The 16,827-nt window shown below is 40.0% G+C and overlaps 3 protein-coding genes across 3 annotated transcripts; 1 reads left to right on the top strand and 2 right to left on the bottom strand.

The window, feature by feature from the left end:
- Positions 1–318: 318 nt before the first annotated feature.
- LOC140223921 (uncharacterized) lies at positions 319–1,797 on the top strand. Its single transcript, XM_072296434.1, has one exon. It carries the CDS (start codon positions 319–321, stop codon positions 1,795–1,797), a length of 1,479 nt encoding a protein of 492 aa, XP_072152535.1.
- Positions 1,798–4,176: 2,379 nt separating this feature from the next.
- LOC109030017 (cholesterol 7-desaturase nvd) lies at positions 4,177–10,650 on the bottom strand. Its single transcript, XM_072296478.1, has 4 exons — positions 10,013–10,650; positions 8,135–8,380; positions 7,429–7,599; positions 4,177–6,295 (listed from the first exon to the last, which is right to left on the bottom strand). The coding sequence occupies exons 1-4, from the start codon at positions 10,028–10,030 to the stop codon at positions 6,140–6,142; spliced, it is 591 nt and encodes a 196-aa protein (XP_072152579.1). The 5' UTR covers positions 10,031–10,650; the 3' UTR covers positions 4,177–6,139.
- Positions 10,651–12,125: 1,475 nt separating this feature from the next.
- On the bottom strand, positions 12,126–16,592 carry LOC109030061 (cholesterol 7-desaturase nvd-like). The gene is made up of 3 exons (XM_019040821.2): positions 15,662–16,592; positions 14,702–14,897; positions 12,126–12,720 (listed from the first exon to the last, which is right to left on the bottom strand). Exons 1-3 carry the CDS (start codon positions 15,818–15,820, stop codon positions 12,476–12,478), a joined length of 600 nt encoding a protein of 199 aa, XP_018896366.2. The 5' UTR covers positions 15,821–16,592; the 3' UTR covers positions 12,126–12,475.
- Between the last annotated feature and the right edge of the window lie 235 nt (positions 16,593–16,827).

Genomic DNA, 16,827 nt, shown 5'->3' with positions numbered 1-16,827 from the left:
AATTCATGTGTAACCCTTGTCTCGTAGGGAAAAGTGAAAAAATTACCCTAAAAATTCCGCAAAAGGTGAATAAAGTTTCAAAAACACGCTAGGGCACTATAAAATTTTTCTTACTTTCTTAGAGATTTTCAAGATTTTGAGTATAATGTAGAATGATATTTTTAGTAACTGTGTTTCATTTTCTTCCGTTGTCGGATGCTAAGAGGCTCCTTTCTGGGCATCCAAGGAGGGCATTCTGGGCCGGTCACTCAGAAAAACCTGAAAAACCTATTGAATAAATCATGGCAGTTAACTCAATATCCCAAATCACTCGTCCAGATGAACCCCCTCCCTCCAAAACTCCAAGGATACCTAAAAATCCATAAAGTCACGGAAGAGTTGAGTATCAGAGATGTTCCGATAAGGCCAGTAGTATCAACATGCCAATCACCCACATATGATGTTGAGAAATTCCTAATTAAAACCTTTAGGAGACATGTCACATGGAAACCCCAATACGCAGTCAAAAACTCAGGGGAACTGGCCGAAAAACTTGAGAACATAGAGATTCCCCTAAATGCTAAATTGATCTCACTTGATGTGGATAACTTATACACAAATGTAGATGTAGAGGAAACCAATATGAGGATGAAAACCATTCTGAAGGACCACTCATCCCTCTCAAAAGGTGAAATCATGGAATTCACAACGCTTTTAGAGTTCACCACTTCGAATAATTACTTCAAGTACAATGGGAAATTCTATAAGATGAATAAAGGGTTACCAATGGGAGGGCCTATATCCCCCATTATGGCCGACATTTTCATGGATAAATATGACCACAGAATATGTACATCCAATAAATGGGCCTCGAAAATTCTATGTTATTTCAGATATATGGATGATATTTTTGCAGTTTGGCTGGGCACTGATCGAGAACTGTCCATTTTTCATAATGAGATAAATGATTTACACCCCAATCTCAGATTCAAATTGGAAGTGGGTGGGAAAACTCTGAATTTCCTGGACCTTACCATACGAGTAGAAAACAGAAAGATAAAGTTTGGAATTTATAGGAAACAATGCTTCACAGATGCAATAATACCTAATAACTCGTACCACCCCTGGCCCCAGAAAATGGCAGGGTTCCATAGCATGCTTAACAGACTAACAACTATACCACTTGAAAAGGAGGAATATGAGAGGGAGCTAACAACTATCTTGAACATTGCCACTAACAACGGATATCAGAAACGTGACATTTTTCATCTACTACATCGCAAACAACAAGAGAAAAGAGACAGGATGATATATGGGAAAATAAAAACAAAAGGGACCGAAAAATGGATCTCAATACCATATATCGAGAAAATATCAGAGAGAGTGAAGGGAATAATAGAGAAGGACAAAAGCGTAAAAGTAACCTACGGCAACCAGAGAAATTTGGGCAGAATTTTAATCAATACAAAAGAGAAATGTGGAAAATTGGAAGCAAGCGGAGTGTACAAAATAGAATGTAACTGTGGGAAAATATATATAGGCCAAACAGGAAGGAGTGTGGCAACAAGGCTGAAGGAACACGTTGACTGTGCCATACTAAAAAGGAGAGGTCAGTCATCGTTCGGGGATCATATAATCGACACTGACCATAAACTGGAAAATTGTTATGCGAAACTAGAAAAAGTATGTCAGAAAGGCCGGAAATTAAATGTATTAGAACAAATCGAAATAATGAAAACACCTAAGGAACAGCTACTTAATTCACAAATCGAGCAACAGGTGGCACCAGTGATCGTCCCCCCCCGCTCTCCTTCGTGACGCAACACAGTCAGCTGATCACCGGCGAGATATCCCACTGACTAGTATCGCGACGCGTCGCCGGAGATAATACGTGAATCTAACGTCAAAATTTTTTAGCTTCGGTTTTTATTTTATTTTCGTCCTTAGTTTTAAGCACCTGATGATGACTCCTACTGGAGTCGAAATGGCCATTGTGTAAGAGTGACAACCGAGGAAAAAATTCATAAATTTGGCGCTTTTTGTCATTCTGTCAATGTATAAACTTTTTTCAATCTCGTGCGAGGGATGAACCTTCTTTTAACTGTTGTCTCCTTTTACAGCAGCTCGCTGTACATCCGCAGTTTCTTCCATTGCTGAAATATATATACAGGGTGTCTCACGAAAAAGGAGCCACCTTGAATATCTGGCGAACGGGTTGGAATTTCGAAAAACGGTAAAAGACGTGTTCGTTTATATCGAGGGGGACACCTTTTGGCGTATTTGACATTTTCTCAAACCGCGGGGGGGCGCGGGGCGGGGGGTGCCCCCCCCGTAAATCGAAATTTTCAAATGGCACCCCTACTTTTTTATTTCAGAAATCAATTCTACGCAAAAAAACAAGCCACCCTATCCAAACCGGATGTGAATCGGACAATTTTTCAGCGATTGGCAGAGGTTCAAACATTTTTTTCATGCTCTTTTCAAAAATTCCCTACGCTCAATGGAATTGCCGCATCAAACCAAACTCTCCGCCAAAAAAATTCTTAAACATTGCACTTTCAATTAAAAATAAGAAAAAGAAAGGATAAACCCCCAAAAAACCAAAAAAAAAAAAAAAAAAAAAAAAAAAAAAAAAAAAAAAAAAAAAATCTGTACTTGAAAACTTGAGCACGCGGAGCCCTTTTTTGCGATATTGAAATGCGTTTGTCCGAACATATCCGAGGGGCGCTCATCGGGAGGGAGTGGTAAGTGTTTGACACGAATTATTATTTTTGTTTCTGAAGCATAAGGAACCATGTCCGTGAAGAAACAGCTAAGTAGAAATACAAATGAATTACCTTTTTTTAAGTGGCAAAGTGGTTTCAGTGGTTTTTTAAAGTTTTTTTACCTTTTTTACAAAAGTCATAATTTTTATTTATGGTTTAAGAATTTCTGGATTTCTTCCTTTTCTTGGGTTTTTAATTAAATGATTAGTAATTAACTATTTTTGGTATCTTGGGTTTAAGTTTTTGATAAGATTAATAATCTTAATTTCGATTTTGGCAGTTTATTTTTAGCTTCAGAAACAAAAATAATAATTCGTGTCAAACACTTACCACTCCCTCCCGATGAGCGCCCCTCCGGATATGATCGGTCAAACGCATTTCAATATCGCAAAAAAGGGCTCCGCGTGCTCAAGTTTTCGAGTACAGATTTTTTTTTTTTTTTTTTTTTTTTTGGTTTTTTTTTTGGTTTTTTGGGGGTTTATCCTTTCTTTTTCTTATTTTAAATTGAAAGTGCAATGTTTAAGAATTTTTTTGGCGGAGAGTTTGGTTTGATACGGCAATTCCATTGAGCGTAGGGAATTTTTGAAAAGAGCATGAAAAAAATGTTTGAACCTCTGCCAATCGCTGAAAAATTGTCCGATTCACATCCGGTTTGGATAGGGTGGCTTGTTTTTTTGCGTAGAATTGATTTCTGAAATAAAAAAGTAGGGGTGCCATTTGAAAATTTCGATTTACGGGGGGGGCACCCCCCGCCCCGCGCCCCCCCGCGGTTTGAGAAAATGTCAAATACGCCAAAAGGTGTCCCCCTCGATATAAACGAACACGTCTTTTACCGTTTTTCGAAATTCCAACCCGTTCGCCAGATATTCAAGGTGGCTCCTTTTTCGTGAGACACCCTGTACAATGTGATGATCCAAGAAAGTTACCTTCCCCTGAAGAGAGTGCCCAAATTCAATGCATCTCAATCGTCCTTCGGAGGAGAGCAGAAAACAGTGCGTGACGCGTCCAGTTTGAGAATTACGTTCGGAATAATGGAGATGGTGACAGGTGGGCAAAATAATTAGGGAAAACGTAGACTCGAAAGAAGTCAACCGATGTTATCACCCATTTGCATAACAGTATCTTGTAGCACTACTCCGTAAGATAGTTCAAATATAAAATTGAATTATGTGCAATCTCAGGCATATTTCCACGAAATTCTCTCGGTTTAATCCCATTTGAAAATCTTTCCTCACTCTGAGCTGGACATCTGGATAGGTGGAAAAATAGGATAGACGCAGACGCGAAAAAAGTCAACGGATGTAATCACCCATTTTCATAATATCATCTTGTAAGACTGAGTACTTGTACTGGGAGTAGTCCGTAAGATAATTCAGTTACCTATCCACATGGAATCAAATTAATGCAAATTAATTAATTAATTATTAATTTATGCAATCTCAAGTTTAATCTGCGGCATATTTTCCCGCAGCTTTCTCGGTTTATAATCACTTTTTGAAAATCTTTCCTCACTCTGAGTTGGAACTTGACGTCACGGTCGTATTAAGGGGGTGGCCACATGGCCGCGGCCCATGGCGGCAAATTTTGCAATTTTTTTAAATGTAGGTATGAAAAATCGGATTCAGAAAAAAAATTATGAATGAGAAAAGGGGACGAAATCTCTCTTTCCTGAGAGTATAGTCATTTCTAAGTTTGTCGTTTCTCGATGATACAAGAAATATCATATTTAATTAAGAGTGAAGAGAGGAATAAACACGCAATTTGGCCTGGAGCTCAACGCAGAGAGGAATGATGACTATTACTTGAGAGGAAAAAGACAAGCCCTCGGCGCGGCGATCGGCATGTATACACATATATGTATTAGCGCCTACAAGACTGCATGAATACTTCACTCATTGCGCCAAACACAGTGCGGTCTGGAGCGGTTGGCGTGAAACGTATAGCGCCTACAAGACTGCAGGAATACTTCATGCATTGCGCCAATCACAGTGCGATCAGCGCGGCGCAGCGGCGGAAGTTAAAATTATTCAACCACATTTATGTTTGTTCTTTCATAATTTTTTGGTTCATTTCTTATAAATGGAGGACCTTGTCCACATAGAGATAGGTTTACGCGCAAAGTTCCGTGAAATTTTGCTGGTCGTGTTGACAGGGCTTTCGCAAAAAATGTATCCAACACGAGTAGGTAAACGCGTCTCATGCACCCCTACCCCTTTGGCACGTTCACTTGATGGTTTTTATTGATGTTTGAAAACGAATGAGAAGGGGGCGGCAAAATACAGGCGGCCCATGGGCGGCAAGTAGGTAAATCCGGCCCTGCTTGACGTAGCTGGGGAAGTTGACAGAGGGTCTCAGAGCCTTGTTTCCACCCAGAGATTGTCACGTTTCCTACAGTCGTAGATTTTTTTAGGCAAATGAAAATAACGAATGCCCAACCACACCTTGAAATTGAGATAGTTTGGTATCTTCATGACCCTTTTTCTTCCTTAAGGGGAAATATGGCATTTCCAAAAAACGACGCTCACTTTCAAGCGTGTAATGCTGATTTCTCGGCGCTTCTCAGCGCACTTTGACTGATCATGGCATAGTTGTTCAAATTTTCGAAACTTGTTTATTACTGGAATTAAGTAAACATTTCTCGCAAATTAACACGATCGCATCGTGATCCTCCATTCCTTAAGTCCGCTTGTTCCACTTTCAAAGACGAAGATGCAGATGGAAAAGGGAAACAATTACGTTTTTGGCAACAAGTTCTCTCTAGGATCCCCATTTTTGTGCCGTCTAGGACGACGTAAAGTAGCATTTTCATCCGACACTTCTACGCCCCTTACATCGCCTATAGAAACTTCCCGCCTTTTCTTCTCGCATGTTTAGTTTCAGACTGCAAACATCAAACAGTCATTAATCCAGTCTGGTTTTTTTTTAAGCCTGCATTGCCAAACTGCCATAAAAGAGGGAAGCTTCAACGCGCGCTCACTCACCATGTATAATTATATTTTCACTCGGAAACATATAAATAAAAATGAAAATTATTATTAAATGGTAAAAATGATCATGCAAATATCATTCAGATGGAGAGAAAAATAATGACAAAATAGTTATATTTGTTTGCTTACTTAAATACATTTAGCTGTAATTGGTAGGTAATAAAATTTTAAAACGTAAAAATCAGGTCTCGGTACAAAAACGATCATCTGAAGAAATTTTTAATTCCTCGTTCATCACAAAAGCCTGAAGGAGGTAATACTCCTAATTTGTCGGGTGTTAATACAACAAAAATTTTATGCGGGTATTTTAATTGAATCAAAGATCATATGACAAAATTCTGCTTCTCCTCTAATCCTATAACCTATGCGAAAATTCCACAACAATGGTGTGTATTTGAAAAATCATCGTCAAATATTCCTCCGCTCATAGTCTAATGAGAAGCTGTTGTTTGAATAGAACTGACTGTACCATCTCCTGAAGTTGACAAGGGGTCCTTCTTCCTTTATCGCGTTGAGTTGCAATCTTGGTTTGCCATAATTCCATATCGTGACATCATCCTCAACCTGGTAAAAGCATAAGGGACAAAATTAAATGAAACCACAATGTCAATCCGCGATAACGGCTTGGAGAATATAGACTTTGGTTTGCTCATGTATGAGGGTGAAGTCACCTAAGGTAATAAAAAAAGAGAGGCATCGGCAGCTCTTCTTAAATAACAATGCGAAATTTGGTGCAAATCCGATACCATATTTTCTGCACCTTCATAATGAAAATGACCAAATACGGTTCTTTCAATCCTTAGATCAAGTTCTGAGAATACCTCGATGATAGATCATCTAAGTATTTTAAATTCAATTATTAACCTCTCTTTTCGTTCCATATGAAGTAGTTTTTCTCTACAATCTCGTCAGTGAAGGATGTCTAGGCCCAAAGGTAAGGGGGGTGTCATGGATACCTGACGTGCCTCGAACAATGTTTCAAGGGAGAGGGGGTCCACACTGAGAAAAAGCCATGGCTCATAAACCAATTAGTGGTTCATATGGAACACCACTAATGGTGGTAAAGGCAACATAGGTATATATCTCAGTATATGTATATACGTTGGTGTGGTTCACCAGACCGAGAATCATTAGTTATTTTATCACTATTAGTGGTTCTCTGTATGAACTATTAATCGGTTCTTAAAGCTATAGATTTTTGTCCGTTCACGTAAATCTAATCTCAGGCCTGAACCGGTGCGAAGCGTCCATTCGAAAAAAATTCCGATCATTCGCGGCGAAAAACTCCAATTTTTCGTGAGTAATGTGAGGAGACCTGACGCACAGTGGATTGAGTTAGTAGGATATGTCGGACAAAATTTGGAAACTTGAAAAGATTTTAACTCCGTTCATACAAAATATTGAGGTTCTCGAAGTGGGTCTTTTGGTTTCCACGTGAAATTTTCTGCTGGAAGCACCCCTTAAAATTTAAAATAAGACGAAATAAACATCAAAATTTGCAGTTTTAGTCAAAAAATTTATGTCCGACCTCTCTGATCGACTTGATCCACTGTGTGACGTCTAAATACGTCAAGGTCTGTTGAAAAATTAAAAGCCTTATGTAATTTGTAGATGGCGCGCTCTTTAAACACCGAAGTGTCAGCGCTGGTGGAAACATTTTTCTTACAAACATCGTAAGTAAGTCGTAGCTCACTTACGTTATTATAATATCCATGCAGCATGAATCGTCCCATGAGAACTTGGCATGGTCGCGTATATAGTTGTCCAGCCATCCGAACTTTAAGTGGCCCAATTGGCGTAATGAACACCGTCATGTATGCTTTGACGTTTGTAAATAATGTTGTGACCTCAAGATAGCCTGGTCCAACCTGGAAGACAAGATTTGCACCATGATATCCGTAAGCAAGCCTCAAGGACACAGCAACTGTAAAAATTACTAATCATACTGTTAGAACATGGTTAGAAAATTCCAGCTTTTTGTAGTACCATTTATTCATGCGTTTCCTTATACGTTAATGAGCTGCCAAACGTGAAATTATATGCAGTGTTAGCCATTAGTTTTCTTCCGTTCCCTTGTTTATTTATTTCTTAAGAACTTCTCACAAATTGAATTAGACCAACCAAAACACTTCCAACTAAAAATGTGCCGTTGGGTTGTTAATTGCTTGTAACAAATCTTAACCAATGCACACTTTCTAAAAACGTGAATAGATACGATCACTCTTCATACCCAAGTTGGAACTTCCGTTACACGAATCATAATGAACGTGTAAAGTCAGTGATGAAGCATAATGTTATATTTCGACCCAGTCTGGTGTTTGATTTTTGGTAAGAGGATAAGAAAAGAATTGCTCTTTGTCCTATTGAATAAAGGAAAAGAAATGCAGCAATGATCATACATACACATTTTACAACCTGAAGTCCGTTCGGAATAGAAATTTTTTTGAGAAGTTTAAACTGAAATTCAGTGCGAGTCCACGACAAGTGTGGATGGTCTGCATCAGGTTCCCAGGATGTTTTTTGATTCAATTTAACGAAGAATGAGATCCACTTCCTCCAGAAGCCGTCCAAGTCAGCACCCGCAAATCCCATTCGAGGAACGTGTAAATATTCCACATGGAAGTTGTCAGCCAAATTTTGCAGGATGTCCTTTTAATTGAAAACAAAAGCGAGCTTATAAAATGGACTTCATCTTGCAATTAGGAACTATAAATTTCAGCTCTGTTTAAAAACAACGTATGTGCCATTAGTTTCCCTATGCACATATGTGTTTTTTCAGATGGGACAGAATTTTTAGCTCCAAATTGCAGAACACAGTTCAAATCAGCAATGGGTCTGCTGCACGCAAGAGATGCTGGCCAAGTGAGTAGACAATAACTGAGTAAAATTACGATAGACACGCCAACGACAAAAAAGTTTTATAGCGCACAATTTATCAATAACCGGATTTCGTAACTCCCTTTGCTGCAACTTTGTTGTTGTTGTTGTTGTTGTTGTTATTTTTTATTCTTCTTCTTCTTCCTCTTAAATTTTCCGCGTGCGCAGACAGCTTTTCATGGTAACCGGTGACCAGATTTGCCAAGAGGAAACCTCAACCAAAATTCAATCAACATGAAATCTTACAATAATTTTCTTGCTTAGGAATTCAATAGTTTTTTTGCGACTGTAACCTCCTTATTTCTTTGTTTTTCAAGAACAAAAACCAGGAATTAATCCAATTCAAGCAAATGGTAAGGGAAAACATGGATTGTCCAGCCGCATATGGGAGATACGTTTACGTGGTTTTTGGAACTTTCCTCCTGAATCTGAGGTGCGTCTCACTGGTAGTATGCAGCGGAGCATTTAAAGTGTACGCCTTCAATTTTGCAGATGCGACACGGACACCCATCAAGCATATATAGTTGGAGGTACCCCTGCGCTGTCATTTAACGCGCGTTGAGGTGTCTCTTGTTTTTAAAATATGAGAAAAATTATAAGGTTGAGTTTGCTCAAAATACCTATACTATGATGTGTCCAAATCAATAATCATTTTGGAGGAAATCATGTCTAGAGGTCTCTCAAACGTCCTAAAGGGCGCACGTCTAAAAATTGGTATTTTGGCAAGAGTTATGTCATGTCAGAGAATTTGTTTTTAAACGACTACCCCCAGAAATCTCAAGCCGAGTCAAATTGGCCCGAGGTTCGCTTCCGAGGGTTTTACATATGACGGATGAGGAGGCGGCGAGAAAGCGCCAGAGTGTTACCAAAAAGATGAAAATTTCCAAAGAAAGAAAAAAAAACATCTCACACCTTCAAAACATGGAAACAACAGAGATAATACATCAAAATCAATGTGTTCAAAGGTGGGTCGATTTCATCCGATTTGGGGCTTTATGTATTAAAAAAGTCTTGGGTATCTAAGAGTTTTTTTGTAAGGGTTGCGGATAGAAATATTCTATTTTCCGCTGAATAATCTTCTCTGAAAGTCTCTTTCCTTGCTACATGGGCAGAGTCGGACATACGACGCGACGCCCCTACAAGCAGCTATTGGCCAATTATTCCAACAAGGAATTTCAGGATTGTTTAAAGGCCTTTCAATTTCTCAACATTCCCGTGAAACTAAATAGCCATTGTTGACCCATTGGATTTAGATATGAGTCAAGGTTCTTAGTTATTGCAGATTTTGAGAATTATCACAGTACGGGGGCTCTTACAAATATCAAACGACTCTCTAAGTTTTTTGAACAAGAATTTTTCCCAGTGCCATACATATGCACCCTAATGATCCTGCTTCAATCTCACCTCAGTATGCGCATCCATTAAATATTCAAAGCGTCCGACGTACTTGTATCCCCCAGAACTCGTTATTTCCTTTAATGGTTGTATTTCGTAGGATGGCTCCTCTCCCTCAGCGTGATACCACACGAAAATGATGTGGTTCACCTCTACTGACCTCCAAGTAGTAGGCACTTTCGCACTGTCTGGAAGCGAAAGCAACTAAAATTATTATTACCAATAAATAATTAAGCTCTCTCAACACGAAGTTATGAAAACACTTCTACTTAGAACCCCGGGATCTATTTAAGGTCCAACAGGGTTAATATTTTTCATGGACCCGCATGCATATTCTTGAAACAAATAGCTCGTTGAACAAAATAAGAAATTCGGAAAAATGAGATTAGAATACTGAAAATCTGTAAATCCAAAATGTTCTCTTATGCGGTAAGGCTTGGTGATAACAATTTTATATGATAAAATTCCAGAGAACCTCTTTAGTTTGCTTCAAAGTATGTAAAAACATACCACATTGTGGAATTCCTCAATTTATTTTTGTGAACTTATAGTGCTGCGCTCGATATTGTTAAATTTTTTCATATCAAGTTGGGGTTTTTTACATCCTTAAACTGTCCCCCATAAATATAATTTTGAGACTGGAAGATAAAAACAACTGAAGTAACAAAACTAAAACTCAATAAGAGGGTAAGTAAAATTCAGGAATAGTTTTTGTGATACCTACTGCAATAAATTTATACCCACTATCTACATCATTAATTTTGCGAGTAGGTCTACCGGTACCTGTACTACAAAGAATTGCAAAACCCTTCTATAACGACTCTTTTCACACAACTATAGGAATATAAATTGGCGGAATCGCTGAAGGTTTTCAAAATTATCCACCGCTTGTATTGGAACAAGCCGCACCCATATATTCCCTACTATAAGGCGTAGTATCACCCATTCATTTTTTGGAACGAAACACAGAAATGAAGCGTTTTTAATGGAAAGTAGGCATGAGAAATTCTCATCCATCGTTTCGTTCAATAGTATTTATGGCACGCTCAGATGAATTTGCTACAGTCCTATCTTATATTAACGGTTCAATAAGTTACAGGGCCGGATTTACCCACTTGCCGCCCATTAGCCGCCTGTATTTTACCGCTCCCTTCTCATTCGTTTTGAAACATCAAGAAAAACCATCAAAAGAACGTGCCGGAGGGGGAGGGGTGCATAGGACGCGTTTACTCGTGTTGGACGCATTTTTTTTGCGAAAGCCCTGTCAACACTACTAGCAAAAGTTCACGGAACTTGGCGCGAAAGTTAAGTTCCGTAAACCTATCGCTGTGTGGATAAGGCCTTCCATTCAAATGAAATGAACGAAAATATTATGAAAGAACTAACATAAATGTGGTCTAATAATTTTAACTTCCGCCGCCGCGCCGCGCTGACAGTACTGTGTTTGGCGTAATGCGCGAAGTATTCCTACAGTCTTGTATGCGCTACGTTTCACGCCGACCGCTGCTGCACGCACTGTGTTTGACGTAATGCGTGAAGTATTCATGCAGTCTTGTAGGCGATATGCGTCTCACGCCGCGCCACCCGCTGCGGACCGCAGCGACCGCGCTGTCTTTGACGCAATGCGTGAAGTATTCATGCAGTCTTGTAGGCGCTAATATGTGTTGCATGCCGACCGTCGCGCCGCTCCGTAGGTTTCTCATTTTCATCTCAAGTTCTCGTCATCATTGCTGTCTGCGCCGGGCCGTTCAAAGCCAAATTCCGTGTTCGGTTTCTCTCCTAGGCTTAACTCGACTAATGAAAGGTGCTGTCTCTTGTATCACAGAAAGACGACAAAATTAGAGTATACTCTCAGGAAATGAGAGATTTTGTCACCTTTTTTCGTTTGTAATTTTTTTTCTAAATCCTATTTTTCTTTATAGCTACATTTAAAAAATTGCAAAATTTGCCGCCATGGGCCGCGGCCGACGTGGCCACCTCCTAAATCCGGCCCTGCAAAGTTATCGCTTGAATACATAAGTATGTAGAGTTGCTATGTGCTGGAACGCCGATGAAGTCAATCCTCAAACGGTGCATTCTTAGCCCCATGTTCGTCGAAAAAGAGAACCAAACGACTTTTTAACACGGTGTCTTAATGGAAGAATTGCGGGCCGCGAGTGGTTTTGGGGATTTACTATAGAAATCGATCATTACTTTCGCGAATTTCGGCAAAATATGTTGACCGAAATCATAACAAATTAATAAATGTTTGAAAGTCCCAGTTTGTACGAAATACATCTTTTTTTATCTATATTTTCCAAGTGAAGCCTCGAGCTGGGATTCTGCGCATGTGGCATCAGCAGTCGCTGCACATTAATCATAGAAGCACTGGACAGTAAAACAAACTCAAAAAGTGACTTCTGCGCTTCAGTACTTAGCGACTCTATTGTACTCTACTTCTAAATACAAGCCAGTCACTGGTCCAGTTGCCCCCTATTTCTTTAACTTGATCCTTGATCCTGATCCCTGATATTTTTTTTTCCTCCTGCCTTTTTCGATACGTGGGATATTCTTCCAGTTTTCCGTTTCTGCACTGAATTGCCATCCATGGGAAGGACATTCCAAGCAACCGTTCCTAGGTGTCCCTTCTACTTCCACGTCTCCTCTTAAATGGATGCAACACGCATTGACTACATGTACTTTTCCATCTGCCCCCCGAAAAACAGCAAAATTCTCGCCTGAAAAACACAAGAAAACACGAATATAATCACTCTTATGTCGGTAAATCTTGCTGTGAATGTTTTCCATCGAGCTAGAGATACTTTGCATTCTAGAAAAATCAAAAATACGCCCATATGGTGCTTGGAAGGTTCTTTCCGCCCCCAGAAAAGTTGCAACCTTATTTAGATCGATACCAGTAGATAGGTAAATAGATAGATACACCAGAAGACCCCTGTGAAGGCTGCATTTCTTCCCCCGTCCCCCCTAGAGTACCTGTATGGGGAGAGTAGCGACAGATCTGAAACTCCGAAAGTCCATCAGGCCTTCACCGATGCCTCCACGAATAAAGTTAGGGCCAAAAGGGCAGCCAACCTATGAATTTCAATTATCCATAGCGATTTACTTATACTATTGTTACGAACCGTCCTTTATTAAGCACGTGTTTGACTCAGTTTTTGCATAAATTTACTAAATTTCGCGGAAGAACGCTCATTTCTGTACATTCTTGGCCATCTTGGTTGGAATTGGAATCTGCAGACTGGCAGTGAAATTTTGTGCGTTAGAAGTTGGTTAGGAGGGTGGCTGCACTTTTGGGCCCTAAGCCCTCCATGAACCGATCTGTCGGTACTCTTCCTATACAGGTACTCTATCCCCCCCCCCCCCCCCCTCTTCGTAAATTATCCAAGCCACACTTATTAGATTAGGTCGATGTACAATTTTTTTAGGATCTCCTGAATAGTCCAAGAGGTCGCTGTCATTTATAGGTTTCCCCCTTCAAAATGGACAAATTTTTGGACAAATGGCAGTTTCAGAGAGGGGTGGGGAAGGTGAGCCACCATGTCCGTCTTGTGACAGTGAAAGAGTGAAATTCGGATGTTTATTGGGAGAGGATTGATCAATGTGAGGTTATGTTTCATTGTTTGGATCCAATGGGCCTGTTGCATGCAAGAGATACAGCCGTGCGAATAGACTTTTTAGAGGTTAAATGGCACGAAAATTACGATGGTCACATTAAAAAAGTCTGAAATACACTCCTTACTGCGCAATTTGCGTCGTTAAGAACGCGCTTTTTCAAATTTCCCGCGTCTGGGGGCAGTTTTCTATAACGAAAACAACTAACGGCAACTCGCGGCTATTTCCGGTCAACTAAAACTGACAACATAACCTAAAAATCGGAGCTCGTGGTATCGTGAAATGAAATGTAGAAGGATTGCGTTGGATATTTAAAAGTTGATCGATTTGGTTACCGCATAAAGCGTATATGGCGTATAAGAGATCACGTTGGGTTTGTAAGCAAACTGAAGGAAAAAATAACAACAACAACAACGACTCGGCATCTTCCGGAAATCACCGAGCCCGCCGTTTGCTCGTTTCCGGTGATTAGAAAACTGCCCCCAGACGCGGGAAATTTGAAAAAGCGCGTTCCTAACGACGCAAATTGCGCAGTAAGGAGTGTATTTCAGACTTTTTTAATGTGACCATCGTAATTTTCGTGTCATTTAACCTCTAAAAAGTCTATTCGCGCGGCTGTATCTCTTGCATGCAACAGTCCCATTCGATACAACCGATACTGACTGTGACGTCGCACTGATAGAGTCTATCTTTGCATGGAGACTTTGATTAGATATAGAGGTGGGCTCTCAGGGTAGCGTGGGATATCCCTCCGTTACGGCCTTAACTTCGTGACCTTTTTTTAAGCTTTCGAGTTGATTTAAGAGAAAACCTAAGGCGCCATCGTGTTTCTCGCGTGAAATACCTAAGTGGAGGTCCTTGAATCGTAAATCCCTCACGGAAATATGAGCTCCTTTCCAGGAAGTACTGTTTGTGAAGGTTTATTTGGATCTGCACTTTGAATTAGCAAGTTTGATGAACAACGCGACTAAAAATGTTATGCAAAACTAATACGCCTTGCATCTCGGATCTAGAAGATATGTGACTGTTGGACTGATCCTCTGATAAAGAAAATAAATTCTCAAAAATATTTTATGCTAAAATTACCCAAAGCTGTGACGTATTTAACTTCGTTACGGCCAATTTCTGAGGATTCGAGTATACCAAACCATCCGTTTGGATATATTGGAAGTTTTCCAGACCCTCGTTCTTGTTGCAATCGGCTTCTGAAATGCTCTTTGGCCATCGCATCATTTTTTGCGGGAAGTCGGAAATATTTATCACTCTTCTCCCCGGTCAAATCCTTGTCATACGAAAATCCGAGAGAAAAAACATTAATTCCATTGTAGGCATATTTTAACTTTACAACGTTTACACATTTACAAGCCTTATGACAGTACTCTTATAAAGCAGCCTGCTCTGGCGCAAATTGATAAAAGCTGCTCGGAAACTGTCAGGGAAAATGTGAAGTTACTTTTTACAGTGGGTTCATTTGAGGGGGAAAATAGAACGGTTTTGAAAGTTGTGATTCTTACATAACTGCTACACGTTTTAAAGTAGTTTAAAACCTCTTTTTTCATCAGACTTCTGAAGAAGGAAGAAAACGGACACGTTTTGCCGGACAGAAGAGTTTCTGAGTGTATATATTTTGCTGCTCTACTGTTTCACTGAAGCGGGGGGGGGGGGGGGGCGGCGGCGGCGGCTTTTTTAGAGTCCTTTAGAGAGGGGGCAATTTATTTTTGATTAAAAGGGCAGCTCTAGCAACAAAGTCGGTTCAAACTAGGAACCGTGATTTCCAAAATTAAATTAGCTACAGCAATTGAGACGGAAATCATACGTCGGAATAGCTTAGGAGACCCAAATACCTTCGCTCCTCTGACGAAAGGGTGTATCTCGATTTTCGCATGAGCCCAGAGGAGCACCGAGTTAAACGGAGAGCAGGGCTCAAACGGAGGGCAGGGAAATCGAGATACATCCTTACGTCAAAGGAGCTACGATGTGTGGATTTCTGAGCAATTTTGTCGTGTCAAGTAGCGAGGTTTGTAAAAAATAAACGTAGCTTCTTACGGAAATTAAATTTAGTGGTCGACTGAGGAGGTAGAGGTAGTACAAGATATAGATGACTCCAAGAGATAGCAAGACGAAAAGAGGACCCGTTTTCGAGAGTAAATCAACGTAGACAGTGAAATACCGCATACTGAAGGCACTCCAACTGCTCATCGTCATTGCAACTTGTGTAAGAATATCTAAGATAATAGAAGAGCGAATGGTACGATAAAATTGCGTTACAAAAACAAATTTTATTTAAAAGGCAATCGGACGGCGAAACTGCGAAAATGCACATCTCCTTTGGGGTGTTTCGACATCTTCGCTCCCACTTAGTTTAATTTTAAGAAGAGTGAATGGCTTGAAATTTTTAAAGAATATTCTTCACGTACACAAAAAATTCGGGGAAGTCAAAATACAACAATAGGTGGTTTTTCATTCCGTAAAAAAGTATGGTCGGAAGTCTGCAACAACGCAAACTGAGATTCTGCAGCTGCACCGTCGGACTATTCATTGCCATGTGTGGCAACTTCAATGTGGTACAGAATATAATAAAAGAATATGAACTATGCATAACGATTATTCCGATATCGGAACTTGGCTGTTTTGAAAACGCCTTCAAATGCGGCGTGATACCTCACTCATTCCGGAGAGTTCAAATAGTTGTATCATTGCGCCGTAAGAATGTGACGGAAGATTTAAATGGAGATCGCCTCCATGCACGCTGGGCTTGTCGATTTCCTCTGAAATTTTTGCAGAGGTGAATGCATAGCTGAAGTGCGCTTCAGCTAGAATTGTATTTACAAATGGGTGGTTTTTCTGCGAGGATTAAAAATAAACAAGTGGCACGGAATATAACAAAAGAATATGAACTATGCATAATGATTATTCCGATAACGGAACTTGGCTGTTTTGAAAACGCCTTCAAATGCGGCGTGATAGCTTACACATTCCGGAGACTTCAAATAGTTGTATCATTGCGCCTTAGAAATGCGACGGGAGATTTAATTGGAAATAGCCTCCATGCACGCTGGGCGTATTCAAGACAGCCAAGTTCCGATACCCGGATAATCGTTATGCATACTTCATATTCTTTTGTTACATTCCGTGCCACTTGTTTATTTTTAATCCTCGTAGAAAAACCACCCATTGGCTAAATACAATTCTAGGTAAAGCGCACTTCAGAT

Source organism: Bemisia tabaci, chromosome 2, assembly GCF_918797505.1.
Source record: "Bemisia tabaci chromosome 2, PGI_BMITA_v3".
Lineage (NCBI taxonomy): Eukaryota > Metazoa > Arthropoda > Insecta > Hemiptera > Aleyrodidae > Bemisia > Bemisia tabaci.
The sequence above is the reverse complement of the archived record's forward strand: the minus strand, read 5'-3'. Positions and strand labels throughout refer to the sequence as shown.

Coding starts and splice junctions, on each gene's coding strand:
- LOC140223921 (XM_072296434.1), top strand. CDS start 319: ATGAACCCCCTCCCTCCAAAACTCCAAGGATACCTAAAAATCCATAAA.
- LOC109030017 (XM_072296478.1), bottom strand. Junction 7,600..8,134: donor GACTTCAGGTTGTAAAATGT/GTATGTATGATC, acceptor CTTGTCTTCCAG/GTTGGACCAGGCTATCTTGA. Junction 6,296..7,428: donor TGCATGGATATTATAATAAC/GTAAGTGAGCTA, acceptor TGCTTTTACCAG/GTTGAGGATGATGTCACGAT.
- LOC109030061 (XM_019040821.2), bottom strand. CDS start 15,820: ATGACGATGAGCAGTTGGAGTGCCTTCAGTATGCGGTATTTCACTGTC. Junction 14,898..15,661: donor GACCACTAAATTTAATTTCC/GTAAGAAGCTAC, acceptor TCGTATGACAAG/GATTTGACCGGGGAGAAGAG. Junction 12,721..14,701: donor TAAATACGTCACAGCTTTGG/GTAATTTTAGCA, acceptor TGTGTTTTTCAG/GCGAGAATTTTGCTGTTTTT.